The sequence below is a fragment of the Typopeltis vanoorti genome, chromosome 19 (genome assembly GCF_054136105.1).
Source record: "Typopeltis vanoorti isolate ZY-2024b chromosome 19, IOZ_Tvanoo_1.0, whole genome shotgun sequence".
NCBI lineage: Eukaryota > Metazoa > Arthropoda > Arachnida > Uropygi > Thelyphonidae > Typopeltis > Typopeltis vanoorti.
Genome location: NC_143567.1, coordinates 66,000,534 through 66,025,812, shown reverse-complemented (window position 1 = coordinate 66,025,812; position 25,279 = coordinate 66,000,534). Strand labels below are relative to the sequence as shown.

The 25,279-nt window shown below is 36.9% G+C and overlaps 1 protein-coding gene across 1 annotated transcript in view; it reads left to right on the top strand.

Annotated features, from left to right (window-relative positions):
* LOC150096202 (uncharacterized) overlaps positions 1-25,279 on the top strand; it is an 881,296-nt gene that overhangs the window by 813,254 nt on the left and 42,763 nt on the right. The window contains exon 33 of the mRNA XM_090409004.1: positions 11,654-11,836. Within this exon, the coding sequence (XP_090265130.1) occupies positions 11,654-11,836 (183 nt within the window). The remainder of the gene's footprint in view (positions 1-11,653; positions 11,837-25,279) is intronic.

Sequence of the window (25,279 nt, the reverse complement as noted above, 5' to 3'; positions counted from 1 at the left end):
TCATCACCATAAAAATCTCGGTGAGAAAATCTGTGCACAATAATCTACGAGGCCTTATACAACAGGATCATATTTACTCTTTATTTCTGCACATGAAGGGCCTCTGCATCGTTACCATTATCTAATGTGACAACTTCACAACTCGAGCAATTTGAACCCTAGATTTCAGGTCCTTTTCCATCACCATCATTCCCAGATCCCTCATCTCCTCTAAAGTTTCCCCCACCAAGTATATACTTTGCATCCCATCATTGGTTACCAAATTTCCAAACCTTATACCTTATAAAAGTATAACCTTATACTTTGCAACATTGAACTGATAGTTTCACTTATCTGCCCAGTCATACAGTCTATTCTGGAGTCCTCCTGTAAGATCATAACATCTGTTTGACTCTGCATTGCTCTCCCTGAGTTTGTATTATCTGAAATAGTTGCATATCACCAATTAAACTCATTCCAGTTCATTAATATACAAATTGAACAACAATGCCCTCAATACCAACCCCTGCCACACACCACTAGTTCTCATAATTCCTCATAATGATACAATTAATTGTTTGTACTTTAGCAAGTGCAGACTGAACTAATTTGTCCATACATTTCATTTTGGATTTCTCCTGCAACTCCCAACCTATTAACATCCAGCTATATGTTTTGCCATATTGGCCTCTCTCTCTCTCTCTCTTTCTGTTGCTGTTTGTTATCTGCACCAAAAAACACACACAGTATTAAATGAATGAAAGAAAGAGAGAGAGAGTGTGTGTGTATTTTTTATTTATTTATTTTTGTGTGTGTGTGTGGTTTCACCAGGATTTTATTTCCCACCTAAAGACAATCACAAACATCCGTGCCCATGGCAGAATTTGAACCCACAGCCTGTTGTTTGGAGAGCAAATACGCTAACCATTTGGCCAACCAATACGCTACATAAATATAACTAATTAACTCTTCAAATTAACTTTATGGTTATTCTAACCTCTAGAGAGTGCCTTCTTAGGACAGTAGTCCTTTTTCAGTAAGAATATGAATTGTTTCCACTACTATCTTGTTGAGTGCTGCCTGCTTGCCACAGTTGTAATTTGTGCTCTGATGGTGCTGGTAAACCAGTGAAATATACTGTAAGTTTGGTAAATTATATTTTATCCTTTTGGTGTTGTATATACCATGGAGCACTGTTGTGAATAAGAGAGGTCTTTTAGGCTTACAGGTAGCATGCATTTCTTTCTTCCCTTCCCATGGAATAGGATCATCTCTCCATCTGTTAATCCATCTAATCCTCATAAAAATCGCATATATTCCCCCTCCATCTTTCTGATCAATATATCCATTCATCACTTAACACATCAGCATCACTTTGTTTATAAACCATAGAGTATGGACTCATCTTCTGGCATACAGGCTAAGTGACACCACACTTAATTCTTATTAATATTAATAATATATACAAGCTGTCCTAGCAAGAATACACACACATTACAACTGCTTGGTTATTACTTTCAGGAATGCTAGGAACTCCTTCCTTTAATGCAATCTTGCAATTCATATCATGATAGTATGGTTTAACAATGTCTCCCACACACCTACAGCACCAAGCCAAGCCACTAGAAATTTAAATGAGTTTGGGATCTAAGACAAATTCTTGCTAAGTCCACGCTATTGTTATTAATGAAGCTGTGTTCATTCAATTATTAGTAGAACTCCATGGAGTTCAGATACTCATTGCAGGAGATTTATCCGAATTGCTACAATGTCTGTCATACCGTACCTTACAGTCTACTTTCAGTTATTAATGATTTCATTTGTTTAAAACTATTCATGCAAACGAACTTACTCTTCAAACCTTTATTTGCCACATTATAAGTTTCAAGAATATTCTGTGGAACATCTCCAGTATCTGTTCATCTCCTCCAAATAACATATGTATTAATCCTATCTCTTCTTTTGCTCCTGTTTATTAAGCTCTAAAGACTATTTTCTATCTTAACCTATCCACATATTTGACATTCTGCAGTTCTGATATTGTAGAAAATTAATTTTTTATAGAGATTCTGTATCTGTGCAACCATTACCTTACATAGCCATTTCCTTGCTTCAATTTCTATTAAAACCATCTTCATTTTCACATCCAAAAGGGACACTAATAGCTGCATCATGGACAACTCTTCCCAACTTTGTATCTAGTAATATCTTACTAGACCTTTTTTTTCATAGACATTATTGACTTCAATCTGAATAACAGATGATGAATAAAATTCCTTAATGGTATATCCACCTTGACATGGTAAGGAGGCTTGTGCACACCAATGACCTCAAGGGCTATGCCAGACTAAGAGAGATACCCTGGTCCTCCAGGTTGGGGGTTTTGCATAAGGCTGGTTACCTTACCAAGTAAAAAATTTCTATAACTCAGATGCTGGAACTGTAAAATTCATCGACCCAAAAGAATGGAAAACAATCAAGAAAGAACAAAGGTAAACAATGAGAAATCTCGGACATTTTAAAAGTAGCCATGTGGAATGTGCAAAGCATAATAACAAAGGAATTAGAATTGGTAAAACAACTAAAAATATTAATAAAGCTGTGATAACAGAAACAAAAAAGAAATTAATGGGAACAAAAGATATAGACAGTTTTACTGTGTTATGTAGTGGAGTGGACCAACATATCAGAGGTTCTAATGGTGTGGTCATTTTAATCAATAATAAATGGGAAAATAGAATACAAAAGTACAATTTTGTAAATAATCAAATTATAACAGTTAAATTAAAAGCAAATAGAAACTACTTAAATATTATAGGAGTAGCCCCTGAAGAAGGTATTTTTCTAATCAAAAATAGGTATAGAAAATAAAATAATAGAATAGATGTCAGAGTTTAATTGTTTAGGTTGTATAATTTATTTATTTCATGTTTGGACTACAGAAAATGTAAGAGCATACATATAAATGATTAAAATCATACATTTAAAGAAATAGACATTAAAAGAATAGAGATTAAAAGCATATATTAAAAGGCAAAAATGCCACTTGCATAAAATATAAACGTGAAAAACATAAAATGTCAAATTTCACTCATCCAGTGACTAAATACTTTAACGCTGTTTCATTACACTGCATTAAATCTTCTCGGGTACTTATATTATTAATGTCTATTAGGCAGCATTGCAGATTCCATGGCTTGTGTTTCACCACATGAGCAGCTGTCATTGTCTATGTAGCCCCATCTGTCCATATTCTGCTTTGATCTGTCTATTCAATGTCCTCCATCTTTGCCAGTCTAGATGTAAGCCAGAAGGAAGAGATTCGTTCAGAGTCTCTGGGGGTTGTTCTTGCCACATTGTTAACTTTGTACCTTTTATGGAATCAACCAACGGTTCCACTGAGTGAATAAAACTTTTCCTTGATATTAGCCTCCTATGTACTGCAACATGTCCATACAAAGGATGCCGTTCATCATTTAGTTGTTGTTTCCACTCATATCTACTGTATGTATCCTTCTGATGTGAGGAGGTGCAATACCAGACAATGAGTATTGATAGTCAATTTTTGTAGGCTTAAGGCAGCCAGTAATGTGCCAACATGTTTCGCTAAGAACCTTGTCAATAATTTTGACATATGATGATGATCTTTCCCAAACAGGGCTAGCATACTCGGCTGTCGAAAGGTAAAGTGACAGTGCAAAGGTGCGCAGTACTTGTGGACTTGCACCCCCACCTAGATGTTAGTTGGCACAGAATATTATTACGTGTTTGAGTTTTAGCTGCTGTCTTCTCTATGTGTTGCTTGTAATTTAAGGCCCTATCTAGTGTAACACCTAGGTAAGTTGGATTTGGATAATTGACCAATATCACACCATTCCATTCTATATTCAACTCTCTCCTTGCCTCCCTATTATTGAGATGGAAAAGACACATTTGGGTTTTACTGGAATATTTGGTTTCAGTTGGTTTTCCTTATAGTAAACTGTAAGGGTTTCTTGTTCTTGTGTGAGCTGCTTCTCAATGTCATCAAAGGATTTTGCTTGATAAGCTATTGCCCGGTCATCTGCATATGAAGGTTCTTCACTGTGGGTTTATAGGTTGGTCATTAGTATATATATATATATTAAAGAGGAGGGAAGATAGCGCACTTCCCTGAGGTAGACCATTTTTCTGGATATGCCAGCTGTTCTTTCTTTTTTTTCCTTGAAAATCAACAAAGAATCGCCTGATGAACAGCAGCAACCTAAACATATCCACTAACTGATAGTTGTTTGTCATACTGTAAATTTTTACTATAAGCTTTCTAAGATTTAACGTGTCGTATGCTGCTGTCAAATCTATAAATACAGTTTCTGTTGCTAATCTCCCTTTCAAAGCCATCCTCAATAAACTGTGTTAAGGTTAATACTTGTCCAGTGCATGATCTTCCTGTTCTAAATCTATCAGCACTTTCTCTATTTCTGGACTTAGCCTGTTCAAGATTAACCTCTCATACAGCTTCAGCACTGAGCATTGAAGAGCTATAGGCCTGTAGCTTTTTGAATCCTCAGCAGGTTTACCCGGTTTGAGGATAAGTATTACTTTCATTTGCCTCCATATGCTAGGTATTTTAGCAAATTTCCAACAAAATTTGAAAAATTCTAACAACCACTCTGTTGCCTTTTCTCCCAGATTCCTTAGTATCTCATTTCTGATATCATCTATATGGCAGCTTTTCCTAGTTTTAAGGCTTTTAGGACATTTTCTATGTCCTCTCTATTAGTAAATGGTACTTCAAAGAGATTATTTTCTGAATCCCTAACTCTTTTAACGTAATCTTTAGGTATTTTTCCTTTGGTACTTGGTTTACCATTCAGAGACAGCTGAGTTGCAATTTGGTTTCATTTATGTTAACTTTGGTTGCTGCTGTTATGGGGTTACCAGATAATTTTTTGAGTAAGAGCCAGGCTTTCCTGCTACTATGTTTCATATCTAAGCTTTTAATTTTCTCTGCTCATTGTCAACTTCTTTTTTCAGACAGTGCTGTTATAAGTTCCTCTACTGTGTCAATTGTTTCTGATGAAAATGGATCTTTATCATATATGTCACAACATAGACACTACCCAGACTGGTTTCGACCTTTATTGAGATCTCGTCAGTGGGAGCAAGACCACTGACGAGATTTTGGCAACTCGTCAGTGCGAGTTGCCAAAAGCTGTCACAGGCGCAAACTTGTTTGCCTACACTTGGATAAAGGATTAAACCAAGTATATAATTTCTTGGTATCTTTAATTTATAGTACAACCAAGTGGAAAAGCTTCCAACAACTATTTCTAATCCAGAGTATTTTAATAATAAGGAGTGACACCTTTTGCCAACTCATTTTGTCTCTGATAAAGAAGATGCTAGTAGCACTATAAAACTGTAGAAGACTATAGAAGACTGTACTGTACTATACTGTAGATCACTGGCAGCAGAATTTGTGGCTTGTAAACAAGCCAACAGGGGTCGCGACTTGAACCCTTCTGTTATGACCCCTAGGTTGCATAATAACATATCTTAAAGATATAGATGAAAAAATAAATAAATTTCAGAAAATCTGTGGAACAATTAAAAGAACACACTGAATAAAAAAACAAGATGAGAAACTCAACTAAAATTTTATAAAATAATGGCCCCTCTCACGCTACTATATGGTTCAGAAACATGGATCCTTAAAAAGAAAGATGAAAAACAAACAAGCTGCAGAGATGAGATTTTTAAGAGCAATCAAAGGATGCACTAAAGTGAACCATATAAGAAATAAAGACATCAGAAAAGAGCTAGATATTTATAACATAAATGAAAGGCTCAAGGAATACAGAGAGAAATGGAAAGAAGATCTATCTAGATTGGAAAGATATCGGCTACCAAAACAGATGGATGGATATAGACCAAAAGGTGAGAGAGAGAGAGAGAAAGACCAGCGACAAGATGGAAAGACAGTGAAGCCAGAACAGGCAAATGCCTAATCTTGAAGAGAAGAAGAAGAGTAGAACCTTGTAGCACTACAGTTGCCTTATAGAAACTGCTCCTTGATATACAGACATGCACACAAGTTGACAACCCACTTGCTGCCTATCCAATCCTATTTGTTTCAATTTAAATATCAATTTGCCATGAAGTAATCTGTCAAAAGTTTCTGCAAAATATATAAATATTATATTGCATGCTATAATATTATAAAATATACTAAATTACTAAAACAGGATCATTTGACAAACATCTTGATCTCCACAGAAGACTTTCCACCCTCTGTCCCAGTCTTATCACTCCTTTTTTTCAAAAATTTTAATTACAGCTGTGGAAATACAAACTTTTTAGATCATTGCCTCCATTTTACCACAACCCTTATGCTGTATGTCTTTCCTCTCTCCACTCCTTTGGAAACTGTCCAGTTACCAGCCTTTCAAAAATGAATGGCAAATCTCATTTAAGTCATATGGCCTGGTGAATTGAAAACAGATAATATTCCAAATACAGTCATACCCCGACTTACGGGAATCCGGAGTTACACGGTTTCTTATATGTACGTATTGCCATCCCGCTTCACCACTAGTCGTATCTTTTAGGCGCCGGCCGCATGTCGCACATGCTCTGAACAAGCACTGACGTGTTTCGCACGGTCTCCATTCATACACGATTTTTATAGTCTACAAACCTTGCAATTGTTTAATGTTATGTTCTTGATAAAAATTTTATCACATAAAAAATAATAATGTCATCCAAAAGAAGCAAGTCTGATTCTTCTACAGCTAGCAAGAAAAGAAAAACATTGACTTTGGAAACAAAACTCAACATTATTAAGGATTTCGAAGGCGGAATGAAAATTTGTGAGGTAGCAAAGAAGTTCGATCTACAGGAATCCACAGTAAGAACAATCATAAAATAAAGGTTTACAGATTTTGGAGGACATAGATTCTAATGAGGAACGAACTGTAGCCACAAGGCAAAAGGCAAGGAATAAAAAAATCATTAGCTTGCTATGAAGAAATTTTGCGTGACAAGAAAAAGACATAATGCTGTCAGACGAATCTATTAGATTTTATGAAACCATCGACATCGAAATAACTTTCTTTTTTTTATGTACAGAAAACTACAATTATGATTATATTTCTTAAAAAATATAGGTGTTTTTGTAAACCTTTGGTCCCAATTGTATGTTTGTATATATAAATTACACGCAAAATTATACCCTGAGTTACGTGCCTTTTGTTGGTCCCACCTACCGGGTAACTTCGGGGTTTTACTGTACCTCTAAGTGCTTCAACCTTTCCCAGAAATGTCATTTTCATCACCCTGAAATACATTGACAAAATGTATGTCATTAAACAGATTTGATTCTACTCTTTACTTCTTTCTCCAGCCATTAAAATTATTCTCCAATAACCATACCTTCTCAATAATGGCTACATACAATGAAAAAATCCACAGACTTTCCTTTACGCTGATTAGCTAGCCACCCCCCCCCCCCGTATTACTGGTCACTTTGATTTTATCTTATACTCTTTGTGTTCATTGTCTCCTTCTATACTTTTCCCACAGGATCTGTTTCTTTCTCTATTCTGCAATATTTAATTTATTATCCCAAGGGTCAAAGCTGTATAACTGAGAGGAGACCTCCACATAACCTTTAAAGAATGCGTAGAACCGACCAGGGCTTCTGACCTAATGTCCAATCCTCACCTTCTCGTGGTGCACCCTGTTGGCTATCCACCTGGATAGTGAACGAACGACGATGGGCTGGCAATTTGGGATTTAGCTGACTAAATTGTATTCTTATTGGCTTAAACCAGTATAGAAAACGATGGTACAACATGACAAAATTTCATGCCGGCTGGGGCGTCGCCTGGCTAAACAAGGCTCCCGTTGTTTTCACCAGGGAACCAAAGCGAACAGCGAAAAGTCAGCTACTGGAACAAATCTGAAAGCACACCCCCAACTCATCATCACCAGAGTTAAAGATCGGTACTATCAACATAAGAAGCCTGAATGGCAAAGAAATGGAGCTAGCTGAAGAATTAGATAAGTACCAGATCAACATAATAGGGGTGACTGAAACAAAAAAGACAAAACCTGGTGAGATCTTTCTGAGCAATAAATGCAAAATGTTATATTCAGGAAATGACTGACAATGAAGGAAAAGAAGGAGTAGCCACAGTATTCAACACAAAATACGAGGCTAATCTTCTTGAATTGCAGGCAGTCTCAAGTAGAGTGATGTGGGCAAATATGAGAATGGGGAACTGGACAATGAGACTTATTTGTGCCTATGGTCCCACAGAAGGTTCTACCTTAGTAGAACCCTCTGTGGGACCAAAGGTTCTACTAAGGAATTTTTTGAGGCTTTAGAAAAAGCAACTGACACAATGAAAAATGAAAAGTTGGTCCTTGTTGGGGATCAGAATAGCTGAGTAGGAAATGTTTGTCAGACATACAAAAATATTTTGGGAAAATTTGGAGAAAAGAACAAAGCTAATAATAATGGCAAATACCTATTGGATTTCTGCTCAGGACATGGACTGGTTATTACTAACATCATGTTCGCACATAAAAATGTGCACAAATTCACATGGAGAGAAGAGGCAAGGAATAAAAAAAAGTCTCATTGACTATGTCATTGTTGATAGTGATGTTTTCTCCCTGGTGCAGGACACATGTAAGAAAGTTTTAAAGCAAATAAAAGCTGAGCAGCTCTCAGATGTGAACTGTAGACTAAAATACAGAAAGATTATTGAAAAGAAAATGAAAGAGTTTGAGAACAGGAATCAAACCTTGGAGATTCAGTGCAAACTCTGAAGAAAACATTGATTGATTCTGCCAGAGAGGCATGTGGTGAGGTTGTGTGCAAGGATAAAAAAATCAGAACTCCCTGGTGGACACAGGAAGTTAAAGAGGCAGTGAAGGAAAAGAAGAAAGCATATCAAAAGTTCCTGGCAAATAAGTCAGCTTTTACTCTTACAGAATAGAGACAAATGTAAGAAAGCTAAACAGTGTGTAAAAGTAGCTAAACAAAAGTCATGGGAGGACTTTGGCAAGAATATAGAAAATAAACATCAAGAAGGTGGTAAGATATTCTGGAAGTTGTTGAAGAAGATTAGAAATGGAGAAAAGAGTGTTGTAAAAGGAGTTAGAGATGATAAAGGTGACATGAAAATGGGAGAAAAAGATATCCTTGAAGTATGGAGTAATTACTTTGAAAAATTGCTAAATGAAACAAGCAGTGATAGCACAGTGGTAAAAAAACACTCAACAAATATCAAGTCATACAGTCAGGAATACATATCCATTCTTGAAGAAAAACCAATAAAGGCTTGAAATATGCAAAGGCAGCAGAAGTAGATGATATTTGACCAGAAATGCTGAAGTATGGTGGTATAAAGTCTTACAGTGACTGCACTGCATAGTTCAGAGAGCCTGGACAGAGGGACGAATTCCCGATGATTTGAGTAGAGCTCTAATAGTACCCATATATAAAAAGGGAAATAAAACTGAATGTGAGAATTAGAGGTATTTCCCTATTGAGTGTTCCTAGCAAGATTTATGCAAGTATACTTAAGAAACGGTTGAAAAGAATTGTGGAAGAAATGCTTGGTGAAGAACAAGCTGGATTCAGGCCAAATAGAGGCTGTCAGGATCAGATCTTCACTTTACGACAAATTTGAGAAAGCATGGGAATATAACAAAGATCTGTATTTAAGTTTTGTCAATCTGGAAAAGGCATATGACAAGGTGCCAAGAGAGAAGCTATTCAATATGCTACAGTTATATGGTGTATATGGGGCATTTTATCAAGCAACACTTAGTCTTTGAGTTGTAAGTCAGCAGTTAGAATTGAAGGAAATAAAGGAAGATGGTTTAATGTTAAATCTGGTGTGAGATAAGGATGTACATTATCCCCTCTGTTATTCATTATCTATATGGATCACATTATGAAGGAAAGTGGTATTAAACATAATATCAGAATTGGAGATGTTAATATCAGCTCTTTGCTTTATGTGGACGATGTTATACTTCTAAATAAATCCACTACAAGTTTGCAAGATTCCCTGACTAAATTGAATAACTATTGTAATAGATATGGTATGAAGGTCAGCATTAAAAATACAAAAACAATGAAAATAGTTAGAATTGTTGAAAATGTCATCTGTGTTGTGAATGGGGAACCTGTGGAACAAGTAAAACATTTCAGCTACTTAGGCACAATTTTTAGTGAAGATGGTAAATTAAATATGGAAATAGACAACAGAATCAGCAAAGCTGGTATGGTAGGCAGTCAATTGAATAAATTCATATGGAATAAGAGAGAAATTAGTTGGAACACTAAATTAGCTGTATACAAGACAGTGTTCAAATCAGTTTTAACTTATGGATCTGAGAGCTGGGTCAGAAGTAAAACACTTGACCAAAGACTAGAGACTGCAGATATGAGAGTCCTGAGAAAGATTAGAGGCATGAACAGATGGCATCAGTGGCAATATCATATTAAAAATGAAGATGTTGGGAAAGAATTAGACATTTTCAGCATCCAGGAATGCGTTAGCAGAGCTAATCTCAGGTGGTATGGTCACTTGAACAGAATGGGAGAGGAAAGAAAGGAGAGCCCTTGTTTTCTCTGCCAGGTTGGCAGGAAAAAGATCCTGAGGAAGACAAAGATATAGGTGGATTGATAGGTATACAGAGTGCCCTAGACGATAGAAATATAAGATCTGATAATGTTAGAGTCTTGACAAGTAACAGACTGATTTGGAGAAAAATTGTAGATAGGAAGTTAGTAATGATAAAAATTTTTCATGTAGTACTATCATATCCTTTACACCCCTTGAGGGTAGATGTCAGCAATATGATGATGATAATGCAAGGATTGCTACCCAGACCAGTTTCACTAGATCTCATCAGAAACTAAACCTAGGAGATATTAAGAGCTAACCTAAATGGGAGTGGACATTTCAATATACAACTGCATAATAGTTGTGCTACTTGTATATTGTATTATTATTATTGTGACACTTTAAATTGTAGCAAGTTTTTTTTTCACTGAAAAATTAAATGACAAGAAATTACTTGTATTTTACTCAAATATCTCCCTGACTAGCTGTTTATTGTTGCTTTTGTGTTCCTTAATGTTACATTAGTATACCATAATGGGTATACTAAGGTAACATAAAGGGCATTTATATATAATGCCATCAGTGATGGGAAGAATTAGATATTAACCTTTTACTGATTTCACACTTTAAAGGACTTCAGTAAAGGTTGCAACTGGACTGGGTAGTGATCTTTCTCATAATGCATGGCATTATACATTCCCAATAAGGGATCGCACAGTACATCACGGAAAAGTTTGCATGTGAAGATATTTCAAATGCAAACTTTTGTTTGTTCACATCTCAGTAAAATAAAAATATTTCTTTTTCAAGTGTATTTACTTTTCTTTCCCAGTGAGAAAACTTGCTACAAATAATTCTTCTTTGGTTACAGGTAACAAGTTATGAGCTTTACTAATTACCAATCCATTTAGACATAAGAATTATATCTCGTAATCAGACTTCATCTTTGCATAGTTAGCGTAAAAATTTATATCCAGTTCAATAATATATTTCTTGAAAAAAAAAAGTTTAGAATTTAAAACCGATTGTGCATTTTTTTATTCCAGATGAACAAAATTGTCATGAATGTGATAGAGTATTATTAGAGTTAGAAAATATTGATGATGAAGCAGATAAGTTTGGCATAGATTTGGTTAAGATACATGATCCTGAAGCTGCCCGGCAGTGGAATGTACATACCTTTCCTACTGTTGCTTACTTCCGCAAGCAAGTGCCTGTGTTTTATGATGGTATGTATGATAAAATTTTCATAGGTATTATGTAGTTATTTTAATAAAATTAAGTCCCTCTGTGTCTTCTTACTCTCTTTTTAGTAGTAGTTGAAATATTTAAGTATATTATCTTCTTGAGACCTGGATAGGTTGCATAATTAAGCTAATAAAATAGACACCTAATGTTCTGTACACTCCAGTGTGCATTTTACCTCCACTTACTAGAGGTGGAGGAAACTTTCTATGCTAAATTATTTGATGACTCCCAAAACTTAGACCAATACTGAAACAAAAAAAAACAAAAAAAAAAAAAAATTTAATACTCTAATAGAGGAAAAAGAAATATAGCCTGATATTTTAAAAAAGCAGAAATGCAGTACACAGTGAAAAGTATAATTAATGGAAAGGCAGAGGTGAAGATGAGATACAGACAGGAGTTTTGAATATAGATGGTGAACCAGTCAATTGACTGTACTAAGTCAAATTTATACATCTTACCTAAAATAAAAGATATTAGCAAAGAGTTGGAATAATGCTGTTCTTATTACTGTTACCATTTGCTACATTAATGGAGTCACACGACTCATCATGGGAAACAATGAGATATAATAATTACCCAAGACTTTATGAGAGACAGCATGAAGTTCCTTTAACAATGTTACTTGATGCATTACGATATACACAAAACTATGTATGATTTTACTTTTAACACAGCAAAGAATCAGTCCCACCATTGTTCGCAGATTATTTTGCAGTCAATAACCACTCAAATTTTAATTCTATACTTATTATTCAACCTTCTATCAACAGTATATAAAATCTTTACACAAATCCTTATCAATGAAATATAAACAAATCAAATCTCCATGCAAAAAACTTAACTTAACTTAACTTTTTACTCACTTTTTTTTTATTTTTTGCAATTTCCCCTCGTCCTTGCTCTCGTTCTACCATATGACAAATTTCCTCAGTGTTAATATGATAATAACCCTTCAACAGCTTAAATGTCTCGATCATATTCTTGTCTGCTTTCTATCCACCAAACTCTGTAGTCTGCATGCCCACAGTCTGTCCTCGTCAATGTTCGTGTGTAGAGGCTTAAGTGCTGTGAGGACATCATGTTGGAGGTTTAATGGATTTTTTACAGCACTCAAAAAGAATTAAAATATAATTTAATACTTCCTATATTTCGTCCTAGTCACTAGGACATCTACGGGGATTACAGAAACAATTAATGTAACATACACACAAATAATAACAAATACTGAGCCCAACCACGTGGGTGACACTAAAGTCCTATCTATCTTGAGCGCCCTCTAAGGGCAGTAGTAGGTGGCCTGGAATGTAAGGTGGGACCTCTGGTGATGAGTGTTTCCCAAATCTTCGGAAGCTTAATACAACCATATTTATTCAGATTTGGTTGGTTTTTGAGAGCTGCTGCTGCTTCTAAGAAAAGTCTCTCTTTCTTGAATTTGCTGTGGTGGAGCATGGTGGTTTTCTTCCAGGATAACCTGTGGGTGGTGTCCAAAACATGGTCAGCCAAGCCTGAATGGCCATAGTTGTGTTTGCAGATGTAAGACTTGTGTTCCTCTAGGCGGATGGATGCTGATCTGCCTGTCTGTCCAAAAGTATGCCAGCTTACAGGAACAGGGTACTTTGTAAACTCCAGGCAGAGAGAGAGAGAGGAGGGAGCTGATCTTTTGTAGAACGGATAAGGGGAGCAAGTTTGCGGTGGGGCTTATATGCTGTGTGTAGTTTGTACTTTTTTAGTATCTTGGCTATTTTTTCGGATGTAGGGTATGGTGATGGCATTTTTAAATTCTTGTTGACGAGAAGGACGGGGAATGGGGGAGGAGTTGATTATTTTTTTGATACTGTGATCACTGTAGCCATTGGAGAGGAAAGTGTTGTGTATGCGGTTAAGCTCAGTAGTGAGGGCGGTTCCACTGGAACAAAGATTGTGGGCTTTCTTGGTAAGAGTTTTAATAATGCCATATTGTTGAGAGGGGTGGTGGTGAGAGAGTTTGTGAATGTATCTGCCTGTGTGTGTGTGGGTTTTCTGTATACAGTGAAGGCAAGTGTATCATTAGGCAGACGTGTGACTAAGGTGTCTAGGAAGGGTAGGCAATTGCTCTTTTCCTTTTCCATAGTGAACTGGATTCTTGAATGTAGGCTATTGAGATGACTGAGGAAGGAGTCTAAAGTGTCTGGGCCATGAAGCCAAATAGAGAACACATCATCTACATATCTTAGCCAGATAGAAGGTTTGAGTGGGGCTGAGTCTATGGCTTGTTTTTCAAAATCTTCCATATAGAAATTGGCAAGGGGGTGTGAGAGGGGGAAACCCATGGCAGTTCCCTCTATCTGCTTGTAGATTTTGTTCTTCCAAGAGAAATACCCAGAGTTAATGGCAAAGGAAAAGAGATCTAAGATGTCAACGGGTAAAACATTTTTTTAAGAGAGATAAGGTGTCAGTTAAGGGAATATTGGTAAACAAAGAGGAGATATCAAAGTTTACCAATATGTCTGCCTTATTCAAGGTTAAATTTTCAGTGAGGGCTTTAAAGTGGGTAGAATTTTTTATAAAGGAAGTGGACCTTCCGATGAGGGGGGGGTCAGAGAGTTGGCCAGATGTTTATACAGTCTATAGCAAGGTGCATTGGTGGCATCTACCATAGGCCTGAGTGGGGAATTGGGTTTGTGGATTTTTGGTAAACCGTAAATTCCGGGGGGGGGGGGGGGGACGGAAAGGTTTAAGTTTTTTAGTGACGTCAGGGGACCAGAAAGATACTTTTTTAAGTAAGATTTTTAATTTCTTAACTTGTGTTTTTGTGGGGGTCGTGTTCCAGCGGGATGTAGGTAGCGCGATCGCGGAGGATAATGTTCATTTTACGATTGCATTCACTGGTGTTAAGAATGACTGTGGCATTACCCTTATCCGCTCTGGTGATGACGATACTTTTTTCTTTTCGTAGTTTCAGGAGACCAGTGCGTTGGACATACGATAAATTACTTTTTGGCGGTGATGAATGAGCGAGGATGTTAGCTACGTCAAGTCTGATGTTGTTGGCTATCTCCGACGGTAAGCGACAGATCCCACTAGAGGAACACAAGTCTTACATCTGCAAACACAACTATGGCCATTCAGGCTTGGCTGACCATGTTTTGGACACCATCCACAGGGTATCTTGGAAGAAAACCACCATGCTCCACCACAGTAAATTCAAAAAAGAGAGACTTTTCTTAGAAGCAGTAGCAGCTCTCAAAAACCATACAAATCTGAATAAATATGGTTGTATTAAGCTTCCCACCTTACATTCCAGGCCACCTACTACTGCCCTTAGAGGGCGCTCCAACTAGATAGGACTTTAGTGTCACCCACGTGGTTGGGCTCAGTATTGTTTATTATTTGTGTGTTGTTACATTAATTGTTTTTGTAATCCCCATCGATGTCCTAGTGACTAGGACGAAATATAGGAAGTATTAAATTATATTTTAATTCTTTTTGAATGCTGTAAAAAATCCATTAAACCTCCAACATGATGTCCTCACAGCACTTAAGCCTCTACACACGAATTCTAATCATTCATGGAGAAGATTTAGCACGCAAATCCAAGCAATACGGTAAGTCAAAACTACGACTATCTAGGCAACTAAATAGGCTGGCCTTTTTAAAACGATGTTGGGATACAAGAGTGATACCAAACTGCTTTAAAATGAAGATCAATTTCCATTCCAAAAAAGCACTTCGTATATATAACCGTGCCAGCCTGGCATTACTACGCGAACAAATCTCCTTTACGCGTGCCACGCTCTCAGTGACGAACGCCGCCATTGGCTCCTTACTTTCAGAGCTCTCCACCATTCTTAACCCTGAACTTTGATCGATTCTCTCTGGCATTTCGGAAACTTCTGCACAGAAAGAATTTCAAAAAATAAAAAATAAACATGTCAAGAAATATAACAACCTGGTTAAGGACAAACCGCAACCATCGTCGTTGAGCCTTTTGGAAGAGAGTAGTAAACCTCTCTTCCAAAAGGCTCAACGACGATGCTGTCAGTGCCCTTTGCCTCGGCCGTAATTTTGCCGTCGCTCCAAAGGAAGTGTCAGTGCTTGATGTAATAGTTAACATCGAACGGGGGATCTGTCGCTTATCGTCGGAGATAGCCAACAACATCAGACTTGACGTAGCTAACATCCTCGCTCATTCATCACCGCCAAAAAGTAATTTATCATATGCCCAACACACTGCTCTCCTGAAACTACGAAAAGAAAAAAGTATCGCCATCACCAGAGCGGATATAAGGGTAATTCCACAGTCGTTCTTAACACCAGTGAATGCAATCGTAAAATTAACATTATCCTCCGCGATCGCGCTACCTACGTCCCGCTGGAACACGACCCCACAAAAACACAAGTTAAGAAATTAAAAATCTTACTTAAAAAAGTATCTTCCTGGTCCCCTGACGTCACTAAAAAACTTAAACTTTTCCGTTCCCATCCCCCCCCGGAATTTACAGTTTACCAAAAATCCACAAACCCAATTCCCCACTCAGGCCTATAGTAGATGCCACCAATGCACTTTGCTATATACTGTCTAAACAGCTGGCCAACTCTCTGACTCCCCTCACCAGAAGGTCCACTTCCTTTATAAAAAACTCTACCCACTTTAAAGCCCTCACTGAAAATTTAACCTTGAATAAGGCAGACATATTGGTAAGCTTTGATATCTCCTCTTTGTTTACCAATATTCCCTTAACTGACACCTTCTCTCTCTTAGAAAATGTTTTTCCCCCTGACAACTTAGATCTCTTTTCCTTTGCAATTAACTCTGGGTATTTCTCTTGGAAGAACAAAATCTACAAGCAGATAGAGGGAACCGCCATGGGTTTCCCCCTCTCACACCCCCTTGCCAATTTCTATATGGAAGATTTTGAAAAACAAGCCATAGACTCAGCCCCCACTCAAACCTTCTATCTGGCTTGTAGAACCAACCACATACACAACACTTTCCTCTCCAATGGCTACAGCGATCACAGTATCAAAAAAAATAATCAACTCCTCCCCCATTCCCCGTCCTTCTCGTCAACAAGAATTTAAAAATGCCACCACCATACCCTACATCCGAAAAAATAGCCAAGATACTAAAAAAGTACAAACTACACACAGCATATAAGCCCCACCGCAAACTTGCTACTCTTATCCGTTCTACGAAAGATCAGCTCCCTCCTCTCTCCCTGCCTGGAGTTTACAAAGTACCCTGTTCCTGTAAGCTGGCATACTTTGGACAGACAGGCAGATCAGCATCCATCCGTCTAGAGGAACACAAGCCTTACATCTTCAAACACAACTATGGCCATTCAGGCTTGGCTGACCATGTTTTGGACACCACCCACAGGTTATCCTGGAAGAAAACCACCATGCTCCACCACAGCAAATTCAAGAAAGAGAGACTTTTCTTAGAAGCAGCAGCAGCTCTCAAAAACCAACCAAATCTGAATAAATACGGTTGTATTAAGCTTCCGAAGATTTGGGAAACACTCATCACCAGAGGTCCCACCTTACATTCCAGGCCACCTACTACTGCCCTTAGAGGGCGCTCAAGATAGATAGGACTTTAGTGTCACCCACGTGGTTGGGCTCAGTATTTGTTATTATTTGTGTGTATGTTACATTAATTGTTTCTGTAATTCCCGTAGATGTCCTAGTGACTAGGACGAAATATAGGAAGTATTAAATTATATTTTAATTCTTTTTGAGTGCTGTAAAAAATCCATTAAACCTCCAACATGATGTCCTCACAGCACTTAAGCCTCTACACACGAAGATTGATGAGGACAGACTGTGGGCATGCAGACTACAGAGTTTGGTGGATAGAAGGCAGACAAGAATATGATTGAGACATTTAAGCTGTTGAAGGGTTATTATCATATTAACACTGAGGAAATTTGTCATATGGTAGAACGAGAGCAAGGACGAGGGGAAATTGCAAAAAATAAAAAAAAAGTGAGTAAAAAGTTAAGTAAGTTTTTTGCATGGAGATTTGATTTGTTTATATTTCATTGATAAGGATTTGTGTAAAGATTTTATATACTGTTGATAGAAGGTTGAATAATAGGTATAGAATTAAAATTTGAGTGGTTATTGATGCAAAATAATCTGCGAACAATGGTGGGACTGATTCTTTGCTGTGTTAAAAGTAAAATCATACATAGTTTTGTGTATATCGTTATGCATCAAGTAACATTGTTAAAGGAACTTCATGCTGTCTCTCATAAAGTCTTGGGTAATTATTATATCTCATTGTTTCCCATGATGAGTCTTGTGACTCCATTAATGTAGCAAATGGTAACAGTAATAAGAACAGCATTATTCCAACTCTTTGCTAATATCTTTTATTTTAGTTAAGATGTATAAATTTGACTTAGTACAGTCAATTGACTGGTTCACCATCTATATTCAAAACTCCTGTCTGTATCTCATCTTCACCTCTGCCTTTCCATTAATTATACTTTTCATTGTGTACTGCATTTCTGCTTTTTTAAAAACACTCATCACCAGAGGTCCCACCTTACATTCCAGGCCACCTACTACTGCCCTTGGAGGGCACTCCAACTAGATAGGACTTTAGTGTCACCAACGTGGTTGGGCTCAGTATTGTTTATTATTTGTGTGCATGTTACATTAATTGTTTTTGTAATCCCCGTAGATGTCCTAGTGACTAGGACGAAATATAGTAAGTATTAAATTATGTTTTAATTCTTTTTGAGTGCTGTAAAAAATCCATCTCCAACATGACATAATCAATGTTGTTCTGATAATTTTTGTTATCCATCTCTGCATCCTCTTCAAGGTTACTTCATTACCCTTCAAATCCTGGTGACCATATCTGAGCACAGAAATCCAGAGGTGGTCTGATCAAAGCTTTATACAGTTGGGACCAGCACACATTTATTTCTCATGGTCAATGCTCTCCTCACATCTTCATCAGAGACATCTTCTTAACTTTTGCAATATGTCCTTGGAACTTGAAATCTCCATCTGCAATCACCCCAAAATCCCTTGCTTCCCCCCACTTCTTCCAGTATTACTCCACCAAGTGAGTATAAAGCACCCCATCTGTGGATCCCAAATTTTAAAACCTTACGTTTAGTTGCATTAAACTGATATTCCCATTCACCTGCTCATCTGTCCAGATTATTCAAATCTTATTGAAAAGCCAAAACATCAGCACTATTACTAATAATCCTCCCAAGCTTCGCATCATCTACAAACAACTAAACATCTCCCTTCATTTATTACTTCATTACATAGGGTGTGAATATCAAAAAAGAGCAGCCTTTTTCAGTATCAGCTATTTTAGAAGGCCAAAAAATATCAGGTAATTAGAAAAATTATACAGATATATACTTAATCTTATATATAAATTTAACTATATTATAAAGTTGCACAAATATGCAATAAAAAAGGGAATTAGATAAGGAAATACTATATCATCTAAATTATTTATCACAGCTCTAGAAGAATTATTTAAAAATCTAGAATGGAAAAATGGAGGAAATTTAATAAATGGAAAAAGAACTAAATCACCAACAATTTGCTTATGACATTATTCTTTTAGGCAACTCAGCACAGGAATCACACATCACAGGTCTTTTATGATGGCTTTGGAGTGAGTGAACTGGTGAAACTGTTATGGAAGCACAGTGAACTGGAGAAACTATATGGAAGTACAATGTGTGTGTGTTTGTGTGTATGTGGTGAAAGCAAGAGATCTGAAGTAAGAGGTGAAAGATCAGAAGAGTGGTGTTAAAGCCAATCATTTGGATTAACTGTGATTATCTTCAGGTTGCCAAAAGAGTTAATCAAGGTTACCTGCTTTCTCCTCACCTGTTTAGTATCTATGATGAGGACATCATACATATAGCACTTGATAAACTTAATAGAGGAATTAGAATAGGTGGCATATTGATCAATAATTTGAGCTATGTTGATAATACTGTACTCTTTTCTAATGACAAGGAAGAACTAGGACCAATCCTTGACAAAGTTAACAAGATCAGTAAGAATAGAGGACTTAAATTCAGTCCTAGCAAAACAAAGATTGTGGTTCTCAAAGGAAATGGAGACCGGGAAGCACCCAAGAAACAGGTGTACATTAACAGAGAAAGAATTTAGAAAGTTAGTAAGTTTGAGTACCTGGAATCCATTATTAATGTGAAGAATTGCTGCTCAGAAGACATCAGAAAATTAGGAATAGCTTAAACAGCAGTCAGAAACCTGTCTAAATTCTGAAAGGATGGGTCTATCTTCACAGAAACAAAGTTAAGGATTCTGGATGTAGCTGTTTTTCAACAGTGACTTATGGATGCGAGACTTAGAACCTAAAGAAGTCTAATAAAAAACGATAGCCACTTTTGAGATGTGTTAAGGAAGGCTGATGAAGATATATATTGAAAGTCAGTCAAATGAATTGATGCTAGAAAGGTTCAGTAGAACTTTAAAGCTCCTTAAAGATATTGAACAGAAGTAACACCACATTTCAAAAGCAGCTTAAAAGAGGAAAGGGTAGACCTTCAGTGCAATGAATGGATGGTGTGTCTGAAGTGATTGATCTTCAGAGAGTTGAAGCACTTCCATAAGGGCATACAACAGGCACATCACTGAGGAATGGAGTGACCATACAGCATCTGATGATGTCCAATGAATAGATGAACTTGTAAGCAAACATAGTTGTAAGACTATTTTAAAGCTCTTGTACAATTTGTCCTCACTAGATAATGGAATTGCTTGATAAGGGATGATGATATCAAATTCAGTTATAACATCTGTCTTGCAATATAAAAAAAAAACGAGTGAAGATCTGTGACAGAGAAGCAAATACATTAAGATGCAAGTATGAAAAAATTGAACTTATTAAAATAGCCGTTTTTAAGACTAGAGGTGCTAAATTTCCACAAAATTAGTAATGTATAGTCTTTTGTCTAGTGTAATACACTGTGCTCAACTCAGTGGGAAAAAATTTTCTGCCACTACTTTAAATCCAGAAAATAGTTACAATATAGTGATGCACCATCATGGTTGATATATTTCATTCATCATGGCTGAGTAGTTAATGTGCTACAACGCAAGGCAGTATCTTAGAGTGCATGTTTCTGGATGAAGTAAAAACTTAAGCCACTGCTCTGAGTATATAAAATTGCAGTTGGGAAGTAAAAGATTTAATTTGTAAATTGTTATTTTCAGTATACCTATGAAATGAACTCAAGAATATAATTTCCAGTTAAGCAAAATGTACTTTTATAAGCAGTGTTATCATCAAAGTTTGGGAATGTCAGATTTTATATCTCATCATCATCATCATCAAATTCCTGCCATGTACCCTCAAGGGGTGTACAGGATATGATAGTACTACATGAAAAAAATTACATCATTATTAATTTCCTATCTACAATTTTCCTCCAAATCAGTCTGTTACTTGTCAACACTCCAATATTATCAGATCTTATATTTCTATCGTCTAAAGCACTTTGTACCGTATCAATCCACCTATATCTTGGTCTTCCTCTCGGTCGTTTTCCTGCCAACCTGGCAGAGAACACTTGTTTTACTAATCTTTCCTCGCCCATTCTGTTTAAGTGACCATACCACCTGAGATTAGCTCTGCTAACGCATTCCTGGATGCTGACAATGTCAAGTTCTTTCCTAATATCCTCGTTTTTAATATGATACTGCCATTGATGCCATCTGTTCACGCCTATAATCTTTCTCAGGACTCTCATATCTGAAGTCTCTAGTCTTTGGTCAAGTGTTTTACTTCTGACCCAGCTCTCAGATCCATAAGTTAAAACTGGTTTGAACACTGTCTTGTATACAGCTAATTTAGTGTTCTGACTAATTTCTCTCTTATTCCATATGAATTTATTCAATTGACTTCCCACCATACCAGCTTTGCTGATTCTGTTGTCTATTTCTATATTTAATTTACCATCTTCAATAAAAATCGTGCCTAAATAGCTGAAATGTTTTACTTGTTCCACAGGTTCTCCATTCACAACACAGTTGACATTTTCAATGATTCTGCCTATTTTCATTGTCTTTGTCTTTTTATTGCAGATTTTCATACCATATCTATTACAAGAGCTATTCAATTTAGTCAGAGAATCTTGCAGACTTGTAGCGGATTTATTTAGAAGTATAACATCATCCGCATAAATTTTTGGAAATTATGGAGACAACTACCGTGTTTGAATAAAAACTTTAGTTTACTATTACTAAAATTTTACAATTTGACGTTTCGACCTTTATGTTAAGGTCATCTTCTGGAGCGTAAAAATATACACAGGAAACAAGCTATACTACAATCATACTGGTTCGTTAAAGACACTGACTAACCGCTACCACAATTGTTGGCCTGACCTCTGGTGAAAAAAAAAAAAAAAAAAAAAAATTATACATCAACGCTAAAGTCCTATTATTTCTGTTGTCTACTATATACATATATTAACATCATTCCAGCCAGTTGGAGTGGAATGGTTTCTAATAATAGCAGATTGGCTAGAGTCCTGACTTGTGTTGAATCTTTCAAATTAGGTTGGCTGAATGTGTGCCATCCAGATCCTTGGAATTTTCATACCATCTTTATTGTTGATATTTGGGTGGTTTATCAGGATTTCTTTAAATTTTCTTTCGTACCATGTTTTTGTACGGTGTAGGGAGCAGGTGCTTTTCCAGTTGATTTGGTGTAAGGTGTTGAGTGCGTGGTCTGAGAGGGCTGCTTCACCGTAATGGTTATATTTAATGTGTCTAATGTGTTCTTTTTTGCGTATAGGGATTGTCCGTCCTGTTTCACCAATGTACGGTAAGTTACAGGTGCAGCGGATGCAATAGACTCCAGGATGTGCTAATGGGAGGAGAGGGTCATTAGAGGAGCTGAATATGGTTTTAAGTTTAGTGGGTGGTTTAAAGGTGGCGTTAAGGGTATAATGTTGTAGGATTCTGTTGATTTTTTCTGATAACCCTTTAATGTATGGGATGGCTATGGTTTTACTGTAGTCTAGATTCGTTTTTGTTGTGGTTTTATAGAGTATTTTATTGACAGTATTTTTGTTATAGCCATTGTTTATGAATGTGTCACTAATGATTTTTAGTTCTTGTTTCAGGGCCTGCTGGTTAGAGCAAATAGTTGTGGCTCTGTTTTTAAGGGTGTTTATGACTCCATATTTTTGTGCTGGGTGGTGATATGAATTCGCATGTATTCCATAGCCATCCCATACATTAAAGGTTTATCAGAAAAAATCAACAGAATCCTACAACATTATACCCTTAACACCACCTTTAAACCACCCACTAAACTTAAAACCATATTCAGCTCCTCTAAGGATCCTCTCCTCCCATTAGCACATCCTGGAGTCTATTGCATCCGCTGCACCTGTAACTTACCGTACATTGGTGAAACAGGACGGACAATCCCTATACGCAAAAAAGAACACATTAGACACATTAAATATAACCATTATGGTGAAGCAGGCCTCTCAGACCATGCACTCAACACCTTACACCAAATCAACTGGAAAAGCACCTGCTCCCTACACCGTACAAAAACATGGTACGAAAGAAAATTTAAAGAATCCTGCGAAATCCTGATAAACCACCCAAATATCAACAATAAAGATGGTATGAAAATTCCAAGGATCTGGATGGCACACATTCAGCCAACCTAATTTGAAAGATTCAACACAAGTCAGGACTCTAGCCAATCTGCTATTATTAGAAACCATTCCACTCCAACTGGCTGGAATGATGTTAATATAATGTTAATATATGTATATAGTAGACAACACAAATAATAGGACTTTAGCGTTGATGTATAATTTTTTTTTTTTTTCACCAGATGTCAGGCCAACAATTGTGGTAGCGGTTAGTCAGTGTCTTTAACGAACCAGTATGATTGTAGTATAGCTTGTTTCCTGTGTATATTTGTACGCTCCAGAAGATGACCTTAACATAAAGGTCGAAACGTCGAATTGTAAAATTTTAGTAATAGTAAACTAAAGTTTTTATTCAAACACGGTAGTTGTCTCCATAATTTCCAAAAATGCATTCGGATCACCGTGCAAGCCTAAAAGAAAGGATTCAGATCATCCATGGAAATGATACCCACAAGCACTGCAATCGCTATGGTAAGCTAAAGATTCGTATTTCTCTTCTGATCAATCGGCTGGCCTTTTTAAAGAGATGCAGAGACAGTAACCTCATTCCGATCTGCATCAGGCTAAAAAAGAAATTTACGTCCGCTCAGGCACTTCGTATCTATGACCGCACAGAAAAAGCAATGCTTAGGGAACAGATCCAAACAGCCCGCCGAAACCTAGCTACAACACAAAATCTAGTTTCTGAATTACAATTAGAACTATCGAACTATGTTAACCAAGACATTCCACAAACACTTGAAAGAATTACTGACAATTCGGCCAAGCATACCCTGGAAAAGAACAAAGAAAAACTCGAGAGAAAATTCCACAGGTTGAAACAACGGCAAAATATGGCGGCCAATCAGAGGACTTCCTCCCCGAGAAACAACAATGAACAACAAACAAGGGAGACAAGGAGCGACCAACCACCGACAAACAAGAACCATGTGATCAACTTATCAAGCCACACCCTGAACAACGGCGAACTCACGCTGCTGAATAAAGGACTGAACTACGCAATAGCGCCTAAAAAGGTAAACAAATTAGATTTTATCTACCACATTGAAAGAGGCATCAGATCCCTACCTAACAACAGAGCAGACAAAATACGACTAGAAACCAGTAATGTCCTAAATACCAAGAAAACCATACAGAATAACCTGACTAAAACAGAATTAGCAGCAATAAAATCGTTAAAAGCCAAACAAAACATAATAATAACGAAAGCTGATAAAGGCAGTGCCACTGTTGTCCTTGACAGGTCAACATACATACTGCAAATGAACCAACTAGTAGCCGATAACAACACATATAAAATGGTAAATTATAACCCAACAAAGAGGATAAAGGACAAAACAGAAAAACTATTAAAGTCCGTCACTTCTTGGCCACCAGACACAGTTAAAAAACTGAAACCCCACTACGCCCGCCCCCCCCAGAATATATGGGGTTCCGAAAATACACAAACAAAATGTGCCCCTTCGACCAATAGTGGAAGGAATAGACAGTCCCAATTACCATCTAGCCAAGAAATTAGCGGCAACACTCAAGGAGTTGGTAGGTCATTCCCCCTCCTACGTAAAAAACACACAACACTTTATAAACATAATCAAAAACATAACACTCGACAAAGACGACTTATTAGTCAGTTTTGACGTTTCTGCCCTTTTCACTAATGTCCCCATCAATGACACAATTCTCCTACTACAGAACAAATTTCCGCCCGACATTACGGCCCTCTTTGCCCACGTACTAAAGTCCGGTTAC